A 17,608-nucleotide genomic window follows, 5' to 3' on the forward strand; every position below is an offset into this window, starting at 1 on the left:
TGTTTGTTTATTCCAATGGAAGCCTGACAGTGATTCTTCAGGCGCAAGTGCGCTATACTTCGATGTTCAAAATAACACAGCAATACAGCATCCTTGCTGAAATGCTAAGGATGACTATACGTTGACACGACATGCGTCACAGCATGTTTCAATGATCGACTGCGCCTTCGCTGCAAGTCTTAGACCAAGAACAACAGCTGAGGCGCTATAAGTATCCAGGCATACTGACCGTCCCACATTTAGATTAGTTAGACAACACAGCAATTCTTGAGACAAACCAGACAAAGCAAGGGTTTTGACATTATCCCACAAAACACACGCTCAGGACAGTTAACAGCACCGTTAACAGACGCACTCGGTTCACAATGACAATAGTTACTTCTCAAAGCACCATGTTACATTTGGTCTTTCATTCAAGACACTGGCAACAACTATGCGGATGTGCAGCATGGATCCCTAGATGGGCAATTGTTCTCAGACCAACGCCGGATACTGCTTAGCCTGCAGTCTAACACGCCTCTTGTATTCTGTTGGATCCTGCAAAGCCAAATGAAATGTTACAAACACAGGACTGAATATCTGAGTATGGTTTTGGACAAGCAGATGCACCCAACAGTTGTGTAGTTGTGGTCAATCACTTTTGACTAACCTGGATAAAAAGGTGATAGCCATCAGTCTGAGCAGGATCAGCAGGATTTGGCTGATCAAGCAAGTCCTGAATCCCAACGAGAATTTGCTTGACAGTAATAGCTGGTCTCCAGCCCTGACAAGCAAAAATTGGAACAGTAAGACCACAAAATCAATCAAGTGTGGCATCACAGAGACCTACAAAATATCTGCAAAGCTTACGCTGTCCTCGTTAAGAATAGAAAGGCAGACTGTTCCCGAAGGATAGACATTTGGGTGGAAGAAGCCCTGTGGGAACTTGCACTTGGGAGGTTTGCTAGGGTAATCCTCACTGAAATGAAGGGTGAGAGGGAAGTATCCACCTTCCCAGTCAGTCTGCCAAAGAAATAAAGATGGGAATCAGTCAGAAGTTAAAACTACATTGTCTTATTGCAGACATCTTGCACAAACATATTGGACCAATACAAGATTGGGATAAATAAAGTTGCTCAAATAGCTAGCCTTGCACAAGAATTTAATTACATAACCTGAAACAAATAATTGAAAGCATCCAAAACAGATAACAAGAAATTCCAACAATTTAATTCATTTTCATTGAGAAATAAACATATTTTATTAAAGAGAAAAATTTGATTGCTGTCACCAGATTGGACTACTGGTTCAGGTTTCACTAGAAGCTGGCTGGCAGGAACTCAACGATTTTATTAACATTTGTAAGCATGAATGTAGCTAGATATACAATATAAAAACCCTTGGGTAATTAAAAGGTTCTTCCGTGTTCTTAGAAAGCATGCTAGTGATTTTCAAATAGGAATCTGTTACTTCAATATCTCATTGATTCCACAGTTCCTACTTCGTATCTGGTCCTATACAGCTTTTCAATAAGAAGTAAAATCGAGCTACAAAAGCACCCATCAATTAAAATTATAGGTGCCATTTGATAAGCATCCAAAGATCCAACATGCTCAACACTAATGGTGTAATCCATACCACAAACTTCAAGTAATTTTCAGGAGGGGCTAAGCTTAAACCTACAGAACCATTTCTATTAGAATAAAGCTTTGGTGTCATTGTCTCCACATATTCCTTTTACAGAAATAAGGTAAGGACGACTCTACAAACCAAAAATAAACTATTGAACTTTTTTTTAACAATACTCGTACAAGTCCCCATGTGTACAATGTGAAAACCTGAATTACTCCCCATTTAGCTTTTAAAGTGTGTGTCAGTCAACCATGATATGAAATTGTAGTTATCAAAATGAGCACTACAACTAAAGCATCTAGATAACTCGTCCAGAAATTTGTTCATACAAAACTATCATTCAAATCTAATTCCAGTGGCATTTTAGGTGTTGACAGTTCAACACATGCTAAAGAAACCATCTTTTTACATAAGGAAAACACTGCTTAAATCAGGCCGTGTAACAGTGAAACTGTATGATCACACTAACATATGCACATTCAAATCTATTTCTAGTGGAATTATAGGTGTGGACAGTTCAACTTAGCTAAAGAAACCATCTATTTACATAAGGAAAACACAACTTAAATCAAGCCATGCAACAGTCAAACTGGATGGTCAGACTAACATAGGCACCCTGCTCTAGCAACCTGAAAAAAAAACATCACAGAATTAAAGCAAAAGCAATGCATTTTCCCTCAATTCTTTTATGGCATCAAAATGCATACAGTCTGGAATTAGACACCACAACCAAGCAACCAGCTTTAAGAACGTATCCCAATCACAATCAAAATCTGAAACGCAAGACACATAATGGATGCTAGGCTACATAAACAAACCTAATGCACGAATCTAAAATGTTCACCAGACGAGGGATCTGATAAAAAAAAACAGCACGGTTATAGGGGCAGCCATCAAACTGGCCCAATCTTGCGCTTAATGTGAGGCCTAAACAGAGCTAGGGTTTCGGTTTCCAGTAGCATCCAGTACTTATCTACTGTCGCTTACCCCTTGCTTGCCGGGGATGGTGCAGTGCCAGATCATCAGGTTAACCGTGCCGTCGGGCAGCGTCTCCGGCTTCGCGACGAAACCCTGCGTGAGCACAGCACGACCAGATCAGGCACTCCAGCCTGCGGCGATACGATACACACCGCGGGAAACCGAGGATTAGAGTAATCAGGGGGAGAAAGGGATAATCGAGGTTGTACATGCGGGTGGTTCTTGCGCCAGGCCTTGCGCTCCTCGGCGAGGCGGCCGCGAGCGATTCCCCCAGACATGGCTCCGGCGGCGGCGGCTTCTCCTCTTCCTCGGGTCGCCTCCGGCTGGGGAGTTTTTTTGGGGGTTGGACTTTTCGCGATTGCGCGAATGATGTGCCGCTGCGCCCGTTCGTATTTAACTCCGCCCTTTTCTCCTTTTTTTTTTCCTTTTTCTTTGCATTTTCTTTTCCTTTTTTACAGTTTTTCTGGCTAGTGGGCTCCAGGAGGGTAATGCCTGTAGGGTCGTCTTGTCAGGGAGTGGGTGACGCCGGCCACGGCCAGGCGTGAGCGTGACGCGAACGCAAGGAGTCTGGAGTCATGTGGGGACCAGCCCGCTCGCTCGAGTTTCCCGCTTCTTCCTTGCTTTGAGGTCACGTTTGAGGCCCACCTGCAGAGACTGTGAAGGTGATTCCGTTTCTTCCTTTTTGGCTGCTGTTTGGAGCATCGGATTCCGATGGGTCGTCGTCGCTTTCGTGGCGGTCAACGTTTGGTGGACCCGGACTGGGGACGGTGTGCTCCAGCTGGGGAATTGGGGCCGAGGCCCGATGCGCCGGAAAAGGCCGAGGTTCATATTCCCAACCACGCCATTTTCCGGCTTTGGATTTGGAAAAGGGCCCAACCGCCAAGATAGCGGCATGTGCAAATTCTCCTCGGGGAGGAGACGAACTTGGACTTGGTTTGCTGCCACTTGAGATTCCTTCCTTCCGGCGGCAGTGCGGCGTAGGCCCTGGAGAACATCATATTCTCAAAATCCAAAATCCAAAATCTGGATTGCCCTCCAAAAATGACAGATTCTGATCCAGATTCTACAATCTAGATTTTGGATTTTGAGAATCCCAAAAGCTGCTCAAAGGTGTATGCATATTTTACCATTTTACCCATCAACCTTCTAGATAATTATCCAATCTGCTATTGCCCACTCTTTTGGGTAGAAGGGCATAAAAACATCTATTTAACAAACTACCATACAATCAGATTTTGGAATCTATGATCCAAACAACACCATCCAGATTTTGCTTAAAATCTGGATTCTCGAAATCCATCTAAAATCTAGATTTTCAAAATCCACAATTGGATCCAAACGTGGCCATAAACCCTTTCATTTCACTGTCCCAGTATATGAATATCTTTTGATGGAAAAAAGCATCTCTTCTGATTTAGCTTTTTGGATGTATTCAGGTCCTATTTGTTTGAGATTATAACTCACCTAGATTATACAAGTTGAATTATAGGTCATGGGTAGGAACCACAAATAATCTCAAATAAGCTAGCATAATAATCTGAAATAGTGGTCCCATAATACTCTTTTACTTATTACTCTTAAATCTTGAACCATAATCCAGTTTATATAATCTATGAGGGAAATAGGTCCTCAGTTACCTGATTTTTTACGAGAAATGTATTTGCTCCAAAACAGAATTTAGAAGAAAAAAATGATGCACACCAGATTAAACTGTGAACTTGGCCGAGAGAGTTGCACTTGAATCTTTCCAAAGCGAAGCTAAAAAGCAGCTAGCCAATACGTGGGCCAACATATGGCCCAATATTAGCGACTCTGCAGTGCTGCTGCAGCAGAGCGAGCGGTGAGTACGGCCTGGGCTTTGGAACCGAGTGGGCCGTACGTCCACAATACTTGGACCATACTCGACGACTCTCGAGTCTCGTCTGGGTTTGTACCCCCACCAGGCAGTAGAAGCATGACTTGTGGGCATGTTTGTCATTCATTGCGAGGCGCTCAGACCCTAGACAGCCCATGTCACAGCTGCAGCTGCGACCACCGGCACTAGTAGCTGTAATGTTCTTGCGCTACTACTACTGTTCAGCGGCTCACCCTACCCACCTTGCAACTTGCTCTGAGCAGGAAGCAATTGTGTACAGTAGGGACGCCATTGATTTCCTATCCTAGGTCGAGTAGGGGCGTGGTAGCATGGAAGGCGACAAATCATAGGCGTATGATGGATCGGAGTATCCTCGTATAGCCACCGGTATGTACGCCTGCCGAATATCTATAACTACATTGCTGCAAGGATTGGAGGCCGGCGAGAGCCTGTCCCCGCTGAGCCATTTGCGTTGTGCCACGTATAGCAGGGAAAAATGAGCTGTCCAGCGGAGCCACGACACGTTCCACGCGTCGCCCGTCAGCCCGTCGCGTCGTCCTTGCCCGGCGAAACCTGCTTCGCCTCGCCTCGCCTCGCGGTCCTCGTCGCCTGCTCATCCTCCCGTTCCGGCCGGCCTCCCTCTGCTACCTCTCTCTCCCACGCACGCCTCCCACCTCTCCCTCCCTCTCCTCCACTTCTCTCCCTTCACCGCCGCTCTCCTCCCTTCGCCGCCCCTCTCCAGGACCGGCGGCGGGGCGACGCGTCGCCACAGCCCGTGGGTGCGACGCGACCAGCGGCCCGTGGCGGCAGCGGGGCAAGGCAAGGCGGCGCCCTGCTCCGCGAGGATTAGCGCGAAGGCGGGATGCGGCGTCGGGGACGGCGGGCGCGGATCCGGCGGACGGCAGCGCCCCTCTCTCTCCCTCGCTGCTTTGTCTCTCAGATTCGGCAGCCGCGGGATCCGGCGGCGAGGGCGGCCGCCGCATGCGGGATCCGGTAGGGACGGTCGGCGCGGCCAGCGGGCTCGGGATCCGGCGGTGGGTACCGCCGGCGCGGGCGGCCGACGCGGGATGCGGCAACGGCCGGCGGGTCGTGGTGCCTCAAGCACCACTCCCGTCCTTCGATTGATGTGTCACCTCTTCGTTCAGGAGATGCAGTGCCCGAATGGATCCTTGAGACTTGTAGTGCTAATACTACATCGCCGACATGACCCAGCTTAATCCTGTGATGCAGCTCCCAACTCTATTTGCGTATCCTCTATGATACACTTCTCAAGAAAAAGCATTAGGTAAAATGTTCTGCATTTGGTAATATTTCCCTCATGAACTTCTTTCGGCTGCTATGGTGGCGTCATGCTTCCGTAGTTGGGATTGAATTCTTTGTGGTACATGCACATAAATTTAAATTCTCCATGGTGACTGCTGATCAATATGTTAATAATGTTGGTTGTATGGTCGTAAAATTTGCAGAGGTATATGTGTTCTCATCTCATGGCATTAGGCTGCATGTTCTTTCTTACAACTATGCCTGCGAAATGTCATCATATATTTTATCAGCATAGTCTTGCCTAGCTGTGCTATCCATCATAAAGTGATGTATGGAAGCTATTGAAACAATGACGTCAAGGTCACTGTATTTCGTCAACATTTGAGCCATCAGTTCAGAAAGCTATAGACAAATTTCCATGAATTACTGCAAACTTGAGATTCAGAATGATTAATAATGATGAAACACTCAATTTTGATGCAATTCCAAGTCCAAAAACAATGCAGTCCTGCTGTGCCTCAAGAGCTTATGGTTTGCAAAGCCCAAAACGATGCTGATAGTGCAATGTGCCAGCCCAACCATGTTATGTATTCCTTCCCTGTAACATCTTATGGCAATAATAGTTTGTTAAGCGCAACCAAGATCTAATAATATACGAATTTCCTGTGAATTGCCCGATTGGCAATTGGAATCAGGGTCTCGGTATGCCTACCTACCTGGTGCAGATTAGCAATTACATGTACTTAGTGGATCTTATTTTATTTACTCTTACTATGTGATTACTTAGGTGTTTTCATAACTTCTATTTCAAATTTACCTTCTATTTACCAATTACCATGTTCTCTTTTTTCAGCATCATGCTTTGTCCATGCCCAGTAGAAGATTATTACTCGAAAACATTGGATTTTGGAGGTTCTTCTATATGGCAACATCTTCTGAAGGTATTTTTTTACCTCTTTATTGTTAGGTAAAGCTCTTTTTACCCCATTGTGCCCTTTGATCTGGATAGTCACTTATGTTATTGGACGTAGTGATCCAGTGTTGCCCTTGTGTTCTTAAATAGCAGTGATACAAACAAGAGTGAAATTAAGTTAACTTTCCTGCATACTGGTCCGCTTCAAAGATTTTTGTCTTCCATTTTTCAGTTCATCAATTAATTTACTTGATCCTGTAATATGTTTCCTTCTTTGCCAACTAAAGTGATTCAATTAGAGGCAGATTTTAGCTAACTGCATGGCACAATATTCTTGACGCTTCATCCAAGTATAACCGAAAACAACTGATTGCTTAATAAATATGCATTTTACTACTCCCTGAATATTTTCCGTATTATATTTTCCAGCAGTCATTTTTAGGAGTTAACATGTTGAGTCATCCATAGCTGAAAGTTGAAGGAACATGATATTCTATATCTGTGTGAAATTGTGTGTTATGTAGACCTCTGTTATCCCATTTACCCCACAGCTCCACACATCTGGTGATGGATGCTGTCAGCTGTTGGCAGAGAATGGAGCTTCTTAGAGCCCTAAAAGCAATCTCCTGTCTATGCTTTCAAACTTCACACCTATTCACTCGATGATAGTTCGCACTTTTCAGCAGTCTTTCAAAGTCTGACATCATATTATCTGTATTTGGTTGTCATGACTGTACCTTTATGCGTGGAGGGGAGCTCCTTGACAATCAAAATAATATGTTTGTTCCCCTCTTCAGACTAAGCGTGCTATATGATTTCTAGAGGAATTCCTCATTTTTGCAGAACCTTTCAGGTGACATGGAGGGTAAGGTGCTATGCGGTAGCTTACCACCACGAGATCTATTTTTTTTCCATGAGAGACTTTTGCAGATTACGTCGAAACAGTTTCTTTGTATTGCAGTTGTTTGGTGGCAAAACCGATGCGTACCTATGACATGATTGTTGTTGTAATTAATGTAACATTTTCAGTTACTGTCAACTCATTTCTTGGGCACATACAAGAATGATGTAACTTTTTTTAGATGACCTGCCTGTTGCGCTACTCTGAGAAATTCTTAGTGTATAAAAAAGCTGATGATTCCTTTTTTCTTATGTCAACCGCTGCATGTAACTTGCTATATCTCGTTTGTTCCATTAATGTCTTACGTGGCGACACAATGCTGAATATATAAGACCGTGGACGGCATACAGGCGCGGCCGGAGCGCGCCAATCTTCCTAGTATGTACGCGCATGCACGTCGCGGAGCCAATCAGTAGCAGCGTACTGCATCGGCGTTGGCGCGAGCAGCAGCGCGACTGTTCGAGTGCGAGACTGCTGGTCCCGGAATCGGATGGACCACCGGCCTGCCCGGACGGAGCGCGGAGGGAGGCGTCGTCCTCCGTCCTACCGCCCGCCTGGCCGAGACGGGGACTCATCTGACACCGGCGATACCAACAAACCAATGAGGCAGCGCCCCACGCATGGAGTCTGGACCCGGGCGGGGCGGCGTCGCGCGCGGCCCACGCGAAAACTGTGCTATCAGCCTATCACGAACGAGAGGGAGGCGCGCCGCCCCACAGCAGGGTGGCGACGCGCAACAAGGGTGTGTTTGGCAGGACTTCTAGAGCTGATTTTCTACTAATTGATACAGAAGTTTTGTCAAATAATTTCTTAGAGAGAAATAATTTTGTGCTAATTTTGTGAAGTGATTCTTTGAAATGAACTAAGAGGCTGGGAGTGGATAAAGTAGCTTATTATGGTTCTCTGAAGTGATTCTACATCCTAATTTTAAGAGTTTATTCTAGAGAATAAAAAAGAATCACTTTCAGCCACAAAATCACTTCTCTCATAGAATCAGCCCCCATAAAGAATCAGAATCAGATGGAGCTCTACCAAACAAATCCAAACAAACGCCTTGCTCCCTCCTCGCTGCGACGAACGACGGCGACCTGCGCGGCCGACGGTGTACCGCGGGAACGCTGGGAGAGGTCGGGGGTGGCAACCCAGCAAGTGTCCGGGGGTCGAATCGAAGGCTCTCGCTGTCGTCCTGCCTCGACGCCATGTTGGACTCACAGCCACACGCCCATACCCACCTCATGCGCATAGCTTTATTAATAATTCTAGGCTCAGCATTTCCATAACCGGCTCGATCGCCATGTCGTCGTTGCTTAAGTTGGATACTATATGTTCGCGACCAAAATTGACAGACTTGGACAGATCTGTTCTGAACCAGTCCCCAACCGGTCCGACTGGTTTGACTAAAGTCCTCAAAATGCAAATTGGACTACACCATTGTGTAGCTCTCGTCGAGTAGATCAAAATGCATATGTAGAACGTCCGATTTGGACTTCGGATGAGAGAATTGTGACCTCGGGAAGATCTGCACCCAGGAAAACCGGTTAGACCGTTTTGGTATGTGTAGTTCGAGTTAGGAGTTGTACTTTGACATGGGTTTTGTTAGGGTTTCGACTTCTAATGGGGCAAGACCTCTTCTCCCTATAAATATAAAGGGCCACGGCCGATTGAGGGTATCCAATCGATCAAAAATATTATCAATCTACTATTTTATCTTTATACCTTTTCTCTTTACCTTAACTTTTCCAATCCACATCTACTGCTCTTCCTTCGTTTCCATGATATCTGAGAACGTTTTAGGTGGTCTGCCGACCCTAGAACAACCTAAGATGTGCCTACCTTGATGGATCCCTCCCAGACGAACGTTCGTTGGTTTCTTCACCAGGCTCACTGGCGAAACCGATCTTACTAGCCCACACAGAGGAATCCCTCAGCGTGCCGCACGTTCGAGTGTTGGTCCGATTTCAGCGCAAACACTGTATCATGGGAATGGTGCCCGTGGATTTCGCGTACGCAGATGCTGCTGTTGGTGTTGGGCGTCTGACTGTCCGAGCGAGTGAGACTGAGAAAAAATAATATCCTTTGCCTTCCAACACCACCTCGGCGTTACGTTGCTTGCGAGCCACAAACTGTTAGGGCAGCGTGCCGGCACGGCCCGACTAGCCGCGGCAGCGAGGCCGCACCACATCCACACAGGCCACCTTTGCACCTGCCGCGCAAGGACCACAACGTCACTGCTTCGATCACACAACCCTGCACCATGTGACGCACGGAAAAGCATCTCGTCTCACAAAAGGGGTTGCATGCTGGCCTTGGCACCTGTCCATTCGAGCAAACAGTGTCGCACAAACCTTTGCTTCTTCGGTAAACAAGCAACCACCTGGTCCGACAAATCGCTCGGTCATGTCCAACAATAAGTACATGCGTAGGGTGAGAGGGGTGTTCAAATAATATGCACGTGAAAAAAAATAATATTCACGTGCTAAGTGCATCTTCGTTCCTTCCCATCTAACCCGGTCAAGTTTTATAGGTTTTCAGTACCCCTGCCCCTTTGACAAACTAATGTAACTTTCGCATGGCCTCACATGTGATTTGCATTGCCTTTTCGCAAGGAAGCTGGCCAATGAGTTTTCTCAACATCTCATGCCTCCTCCGTGGTGAACAATCCTGTGTAATTCTTGTATTCAAGCTCCTCATGATGCTGCTACACGGGACTAGCCGGGCCATGCTGGAAACCACACGATAATCACATTGGCTAATTAATGGGCATAGAGGGGAATATGAAACACATATAAAAATGGTGGGTGCTAGACCATAAGGATTTAAGATAGCATAAAAGAAAACTTCAAGGCTGAATGAATTATATTCAGCCCGTTCAGCTGGGCTGAAACAGCCGGCTGGGCTTTTCAACCTAGCCGTTCAGCTGGTCCAGTGAAACCGTTCGATCGGCTGATGGCACTGACGCGAGACGCGTCATTTTGCTTCCTATCGCCTCCAGTCTTTATCCATTCGCCTCCCTCTCGCCCGGTCGCTTGCTCTCGCCCCCGATCCGCCGCCGTCGCTCCTTCCGCTCGCCCGCTCCCGCGCTCTCGCCCGCTCTCCGCCACCGTCGGTCCGTCGCCTCGCCCGCTCCCTCGCGCTCGGCCGCTCTACGCTGCCGCTGCTCCCATATCTCGCCCGCTCTCCGCCGCCGTCGCTCCCAGATCTCGCCCGCTCCCTCGCGCTCGCCCGCTCTCCGCCGTCGCCGCTCCCTCGACTCGCCCGCTCCCTCGCGCTCGCCCGCTCTCCGCCGTCGCCGCTCCCTCGACTCGCCCGCTCCCTCACGCTCTCCCGCTCTCCGCCACTGTCGGTCCCTCGTGCTCCGTCCTCGGTGGCCGCCTCCCTGCATCGGTCAAGCGACACAAGGGGTACAATCACCACGGGAGGCCTCTTCCTCGCCGGCGGCGGACTATTCCACCCCACCACAGCATCGTCGTACCGGGGGTGAACGCCGCCGCCAGGGATCCAGGTCGCTGCCCAGCACGGCAGATGGGATCCGGGCTCTCCGCCGCCGCGGCGTTCACCATGCCCCCCCCTCCCGCACCTTCCCAGCCGCCTGCCAACTAGAGGTGGAGGAGGTCACCCAGGTACGCCTCCTGCAGCCACAAAGTGTTTACCCGCCTTCGTTTGTTGGTCAAGCGCAATTGTTGGTAGCGAAAGGGGTGCATCTGCTGAACCTGAGTTCATTTTCCACTGTTTTTGCAGGTTCATGGTTGACATTCAGTTGGTTGGGCCAAAAAATTCTTGATTTGCTTCTGGTAACTCCTGCCTTCCTTAATGTAGAGCCCTTACTCTTGTGTGGCTTCCTGAAGATGCTTTACTGCTGCTTTGCCTGTGATTATGAACCATGATGCCTGCGTTCAACAAAAGCCACATGCCTGTGAAGCTGCGGCTGCTTGGCTGTTCTGTGCATTAGCATTGTAAATTGTTAGCTTTCTGTTGCTACTTGGGTACACATGCTCCATTTTTGTACTGTGATGTTGTACTACAAAAAATTTGCCATACATGTATGAGCTCATAACTGGTAAACCATGACAAATAGACATCCATGACATGTTTGCTCATACTACAAACCATGAGTATCTAATCTGTGTTTACTGATCTCTTCTTTTGTTGAGTTATTGGTTTCATTACGATGTCTTATTTCTTCTGTTGTCCTGTGGTTCATTCAAACTGTTGTTATAATTTTAGTTGGTTGAAACTTACCTGGTTGTGTCCATGTTCATGATGTTATCACTTGTGTGCATTGTGCTTGCAGCATGTTCTTTAGCTGAAATGTGCAAACTTTTATACAACACAATCAACATAAGTGATGTGTGTGTTTTTTTGGTCAGCTTTCCAGGCATCTGCTACAAGCCTAGTAGCAGCCCACCCGCGATGAACTACCAATGGTGCCCACACTGGCATCGTCATCCACTTCTTCGTGCTCTCCCCCACCGGTCTATCCGTACAATTTCCGCCACAAACGTGCCAAGACATCTACTAAGGCCAGTAACATATCCATTACTGCTGAAATTGTGTACTTGTATGCCTCCTGGTGTTCCATTCTTCGGTGCAATATAATTGCAGCTGCTGTCTACTCAGATGGCTTGCAGTCGCGCTAACTGGTACGAGGCCATGACGAAAATATTGCTGGACCTGTGCATTGCTGAGAAGAACCAATTCAATTGGAGCAACAAGTGCCTAACTAAGTTGGGATGGCAGCACATGTACCGCAACTTCAAACAATAGACTGGTCTGAATTTGGGCAGCAAGCAGCTGCAGAACAAGCTGAATGCCATGCGGAGAGCATTCCAGAGCTGGAAGGACTTGCAAGTCCAATCTGGTTTAGGCCGTGACAAAGAAACTGGTGGCGTTGCTGCTGATTTCAGCTTTTGGGATGACGATGAAGGGGTACGTCCTTTGACAGTACCATAACTTATTGCTCATCTTATGTGTACCAACATATTTTTGTTACTGACATGTACTGTTCATCATTGCAGGAAACCAGTGCTGGTGCTGCCCAGACGAGTTCTGCTAAGCCACCCCCGTTCCTCGACGAATTGTACACGTTGTATGGCCGTGACACCCAAGACAGGGGCACCTTGCTGATGGCATGAGGTATTCGTGAGGCGACACCTAGCGTGGGGAATGAGGCCAATGCACATGACTTCTACCTGGACCCCATGGCTGCTAGTAGTGCTCGTAACTTGTCCAAAAGGCCAACCCGGGAAATCTCTGTTGACAGTCCTCTGAAAAAGAAAAGTGGCAGCTTGGAGGACTATGTCAGAGAACCTTCTGAAACTGTGGCAACGAGGAGCCAGAAATGTGGCGACCGTGAGCAGGAGGAACTGGATCGTGCAATGCAGCTTATAGAAGAAGGTGGTATCGAGGAGGGGTCTGAGCTGTACTGTCAGGCACTTTATTTATGTAAGAATGCAGTGTATCGAAGGGCCTTCACGGAGATGAAAACGAAAGAGGGCTGACTGAATTGGATCCAATTCAACTGGGACAGGGAGAACAAGTAGAGTGATTGCGGCATGACTTTGTTTCATTCTAGTGATGTGTACTGATGGGTTGAAACAATAATGTTTGCTTATGTAACGTGTCCTATGCCATGAACATTGTGTTGTACTGCAATTTAAATTTTTTTCAAGTTCAATGTCGCCCATGATCTGTACTACATGACCACTTCTTTTTACTTGTGTCACAACGCTTGTCTTAACAGTGACGAGGAATTTTGATGTCTGTTGTCATTGTGCCGTGAACAGGAAGGTGGGGAGGCCATTGTAGGCCCTCAGAAGGCGTCTCAAGAGGAGGATTGGTTTTATTCTGGTGAACCTGAAGGAAGGTGGGGAGGCCATTGGAGGCCCTCAGCAGGCGTCCTGGGAGGAGGATTGGTTACTTGTCTGGTGAACCTGAAGGAAAGGGAAGACACTTGCCAATCCTGAAGGAAAGCGAGGACGCTTGACAGGTTTGAAACAAATTCATCTGTAAATTGTGGTGCAACTAGTAATGTGTAGGCTTTGTTGATTGATCCCCCTCCGTTTGTGCATGCACTAGTTCATTCAAGTATGAATAGTGCTGAGGAATCAAACAGTGACACCGGTAGTGATTCCAGCTCCATCGTGTACCAGCTGGCGAGTGTAGCAGTAGCTGTAGCAGCATATGTGGAGGTGAACAGAAGGCCACCTCCTGTGGTGAACCTGCCAGTGGAGTTGCCACGCATGACCGGACGGCAATGGGTTGAGCTCAATATGCGGGAAAGCTGGAGGTGCTACGACAATTTTCGTATGTATCCCGACGCGTTCTTTCAGTTGCATGACATCTTGGTTAACAATCATGGGTTCCAATCGTCACAAGGGGTAGAATCTATTGAGGCTTTAGGTATGTTCGTCTGGGCTTGTGCGACACAACAGGCTTGTCGTCAAATTAGAGATAGATTTGAGCGGAGTTTGGACACAATTAGTAGGAAGATGGCGTATGTGGCAGATGTAATGTTTTCATTTGCCCAGACAGTAATCGCTCCAAAGGATCCTGCGTACTCCAAGGTTAATCGTAGGTTGAACCAATATGCACCGTTCTTTGATGGGTGTATAGGTGCTCTAGATGGAACCCACATTCCCGTACAGGTCGGGCGTGAGTCTCGTTTTGATTTCATTAATAGAAAAGGGTGGACAAGCTTTAATGTGTTAGCGATAGTGAATATGGACATGCAGTTCACGTATGTAGGAACGGGGAGGGCAGGGTCCAGTCATGACATGTCGGTGTTGTGGGAGTGTATGGAGACACCGAACTACCCGCATCCACCTCCAGGTATGGTACTTGCCCAATTACGCACATGACGCAACAATTGTAAAAGTTGGTGCACTAATGGTGAGTATGTTTGATGTTCTGTAGGAAGATATTATTTGGTGAACTCGGGTTACGCAGTTCGTGAAGGCTATCTGGGGCCGTATCAAAGTACCAGGTACCATTCGGAGGAATTCAGCAGAAAAGCGGCTGAAAGTTTGGAGGAGAAATTCAACTTCCACCATTCCAGTCTTCGCAATGTTGTCGAACGAGCTTTTGGCGTGCTCAAATCCAGGTGGCATATTTTGCGGCAAGTTCTATTCTATGATCGAGAGAGGCAAACGAAGATCGTTATTGCTTGCTTCGCACTCCACAATTATTTGCTGGACCATGCCGATGCAAGTACTGCAGGTTCGAACATGGCGCGAACTCCGGACTACGGGGTGTCCGCATGGGTCGCAGCAAATGCTACTCCTGATATGGCCAGTGTATGAGATTGGATCACGGCAGGAATCTTTGATGTAGATGTATGCGTATGTGTGTATGTTTGTGTTGTATGTTGTATGTAGCAATTGGTGCGCAATATGTTATTCTAGTGTGTGGCTTATTGTGTACGTTAGTAGCTTCGATGCAGTGGGTTAAGTTTGTGCCAAAAAATTAAATTTTTTTACTCCTTTCACCGTTACAAATTTAAATTTGAAATGTAGCAGCGCAGCAGTAGGAAAAACAGCTGCAAGAATCATAGTAGCAGCAAGCAGCGCTGGCCAGCTACTTCTACCGCCGCTTGCAGCTGAAGCCAGCCGCGAAGCCAGGCAGGTGGCTGCCGAACGGGCTGATTGATCCGCAAGATCTTTTTCTTGTATTCCAGTAGCTCCATCGCCTCTCTCCGTTTTCTTCGTGCTCTTTTATAAGGTGTACCCTCGTTCCGCACTTCATTAAACAATGTCCTGACCCAATGTGTTGATAGGCATGGACTTTTTAAAGTCTGATTTGCAAAATACAATGTTGACATTCACATGCAAAGACTAAGACTTTCCTAAGTTCTTAATTTAGAGTGACAGGTGATTAGATTGCTAAGAAAGTGGATTTACACCTAATTTACCAGAGTCAATTCCCAGAGTCTCAGGTTCTTGTTCACCCGTACTGGGAACTGGGAGAAAACATCTCACGTCCATGCCTACTTGCGCTAAAAAATGGGTTGCCACAGTGAATCCTCCCATTTCTAGGAGCGGGCAGCAGGCAAGTAGCCCAAGTGGCCCGTCCTGGATCTCCACGTGCCACCCTGGGAGTGGCTTTCCGTACGGGTCCTGGTCCGAGGACGCCGACAGATTCGCAACCCTCGTACACTCACATGGGCCCCGCTCGCTCGGGATTGGCCGACGGCTGCTCCTTCCATCAAAGCGTGGTCCCATGACAGCTTTATGGACTCGGCGTGGGCTGTTCGCTCGCTGCTGCACTGGATGACAAGTGGCTTGCTGCCGTTGCGGGCCCCGCCCGTCATTGGGCGTCATGGTTCGTTTTGAGGTAGCTGTGGGTCGTTGGAAAAGGACTGACGGGGGACAATTTGACGGGGGAGCTCACTCCGTCAAGAGCCACTGACGGTGTTCCCCCTGGCTGCTGGCTCGTGCGGTCCTGCCTGCCACATGAGGTTTTCTCGGTACCCCCTCGCATTCTACTCATTCTACATATACGTCCTCCCAGATGTAACTGTTCTAGTGTTATCAATCATTCAACCAAGGTCAAGTGCAAATCAGTTTTTTTCCTTTACAGATTTTTTTTTAAAGTGCAGACCAGCACATGGCAGTACACTTTTGAGACCTAATAAGATGCCGATATTGGGCATTTGCGTGATTCTGTTTTGGTATTTGCAATCCTTGATGGGAAAGATTGATTGGCGATAGGTTGATTCCTTGGGTCTCTTTTGACTGGGCTTTGATGCTGTTCTTCTCCGCTGTAGAAGCTGTAGCTTCTTTTCTTTCATATCGACACTTTCCTAGTGCAGTTCATCTCGTGCACTGCTCTTGAATGCTAACCAGTGTCATAATAATAATATAGTAGTAGTGCTCGTGAGCAACAGTTTGTCCTGTTCGCACGTCTGATCAGTATCAGTTCGTGAACACTGGAACAGCCTCAAGTAGCAGTACTGTCTTCCGCTAGCATTTGGCACATGCCAGATGCAACTTGCGGCCTACATAAAGACAAAAGACGCCACTTGCTCTAAGATCTATCAATTCGTGATGTGTTGGTTTTAAACGAACGCAAACAGTAGAATGAGTATTGACAATGATTTAGACAGAGCTGTCCTTTCGGCTCCGTTCTACGTTCCAAACAATATTAAACGTAGTTTGACAGATTATGGAATGCACGTTTTTATGATCTGCTATGCAAGAAATTAAAATGTCGTTGCACAATCTGACCTTTGATTTGTAAAAAAATTGCTTCCTTTGGATTATAGGATCATATTGTTCTGGTTCTATACACCCGTCCACATGCATCTCACTAACAACTGATGAAATTGCACTATTTTTTAGAAGGGCGCATGGTGATGCTGTCAAGAGGAAAAACATTTGAAGATAGACTTTCATTTTAGCAAGAATGAATATAGTGATAAGGCCTTTAATATGGTGATAGTTGTAGATCATGGCCGCTAGCTACTTTGTCGTCTCCATGGAAAACCCGCATGTGACGCCGTGGAAAGGAAAAATTTTCTAGCTCTACTATATGGTTGCCCAATCAAGGGACGATACTGCGAAAGTTACATGCCGTGGCTCCACGCTCGCCAGTCGAAAAACATGCACATTTTCATTTGGTTTCTTCAAAGATTGCGCCCCTTCCATGGTGCTCATTAGAGATGCAAAAATCACCAAGGCTAGTAACAGTCACATCTTTTATAAATCAGAACCACGTGATGATAGCGCAGCTGCGCAGGTGATTGGTGTGAAAATTCAAAGTTGCATCCAACCAAATGCACGGGCAACGACAGGTGGGAATTTTTCGGTAAGACCAAATATCGTACCGCCACTATGGAGAACGATGCTTCCACCCGGAGAAGGAAAGGGATGCTTTACCTTTCCGTTCCTCTTTTACTGGCGAACCGATTTCCATTCAGTGAATCAATGCTAGATAGAGTTACTTTCCCTTTTTCTCTACTGCTACTTGCACGATTCAAAGACGGTAGAAAGGCGAACATCTCGCTGGTGGAATATTTTACCCCACCAAAAAGAGGCACGGATGGTTTGCTGGATTTAGAATAGACCCCAGGCACGCCGCGGTCAAGTCGTCG

General features: G+C 47.1%; 1 protein-coding gene and 1 long non-coding RNA gene across 2 annotated transcripts; one reads left to right on the forward strand and one right to left on the reverse strand.

The window, feature by feature from the left end:
- Positions 1–212: 212 nt before the first annotated feature.
- Positions 213–2,975, reverse strand: LOC101776895 (SUMO-conjugating enzyme SCE1). The gene is made up of 5 exons (XM_004985861.4): positions 2,799–2,975; positions 2,599–2,682; positions 850–1,002; positions 650–763; positions 213–537 (listed from the first exon to the last, which is right to left on the reverse strand). Exons 1-5 carry the CDS (start codon positions 2,865–2,867, stop codon positions 475–477), a joined length of 483 nt encoding a protein of 160 aa, XP_004985918.1. The 5' UTR covers positions 2,868–2,975; the 3' UTR covers positions 213–474.
- Positions 2,976–4,881: 1,906 nt separating this feature from the next.
- On the forward strand, positions 4,882–7,772 carry LOC101777300. The gene is made up of 2 exons (XR_216005.3): positions 4,882–5,729; positions 6,561–7,772. It is a non-coding gene; the product is annotated as an uncharacterized LOC101777300 (long non-coding RNA).
- The last annotated feature ends 9,836 nt before the right edge of the window (positions 7,773–17,608 follow it).

The sequence above is a fragment of the Setaria italica genome, chromosome IX (genome assembly GCF_000263155.2).
Source record: "Setaria italica strain Yugu1 chromosome IX, Setaria_italica_v2.0, whole genome shotgun sequence".
In the NCBI taxonomy this organism is placed as follows: domain Eukaryota; kingdom Viridiplantae; phylum Streptophyta; class Magnoliopsida; order Poales; family Poaceae; genus Setaria; species Setaria italica.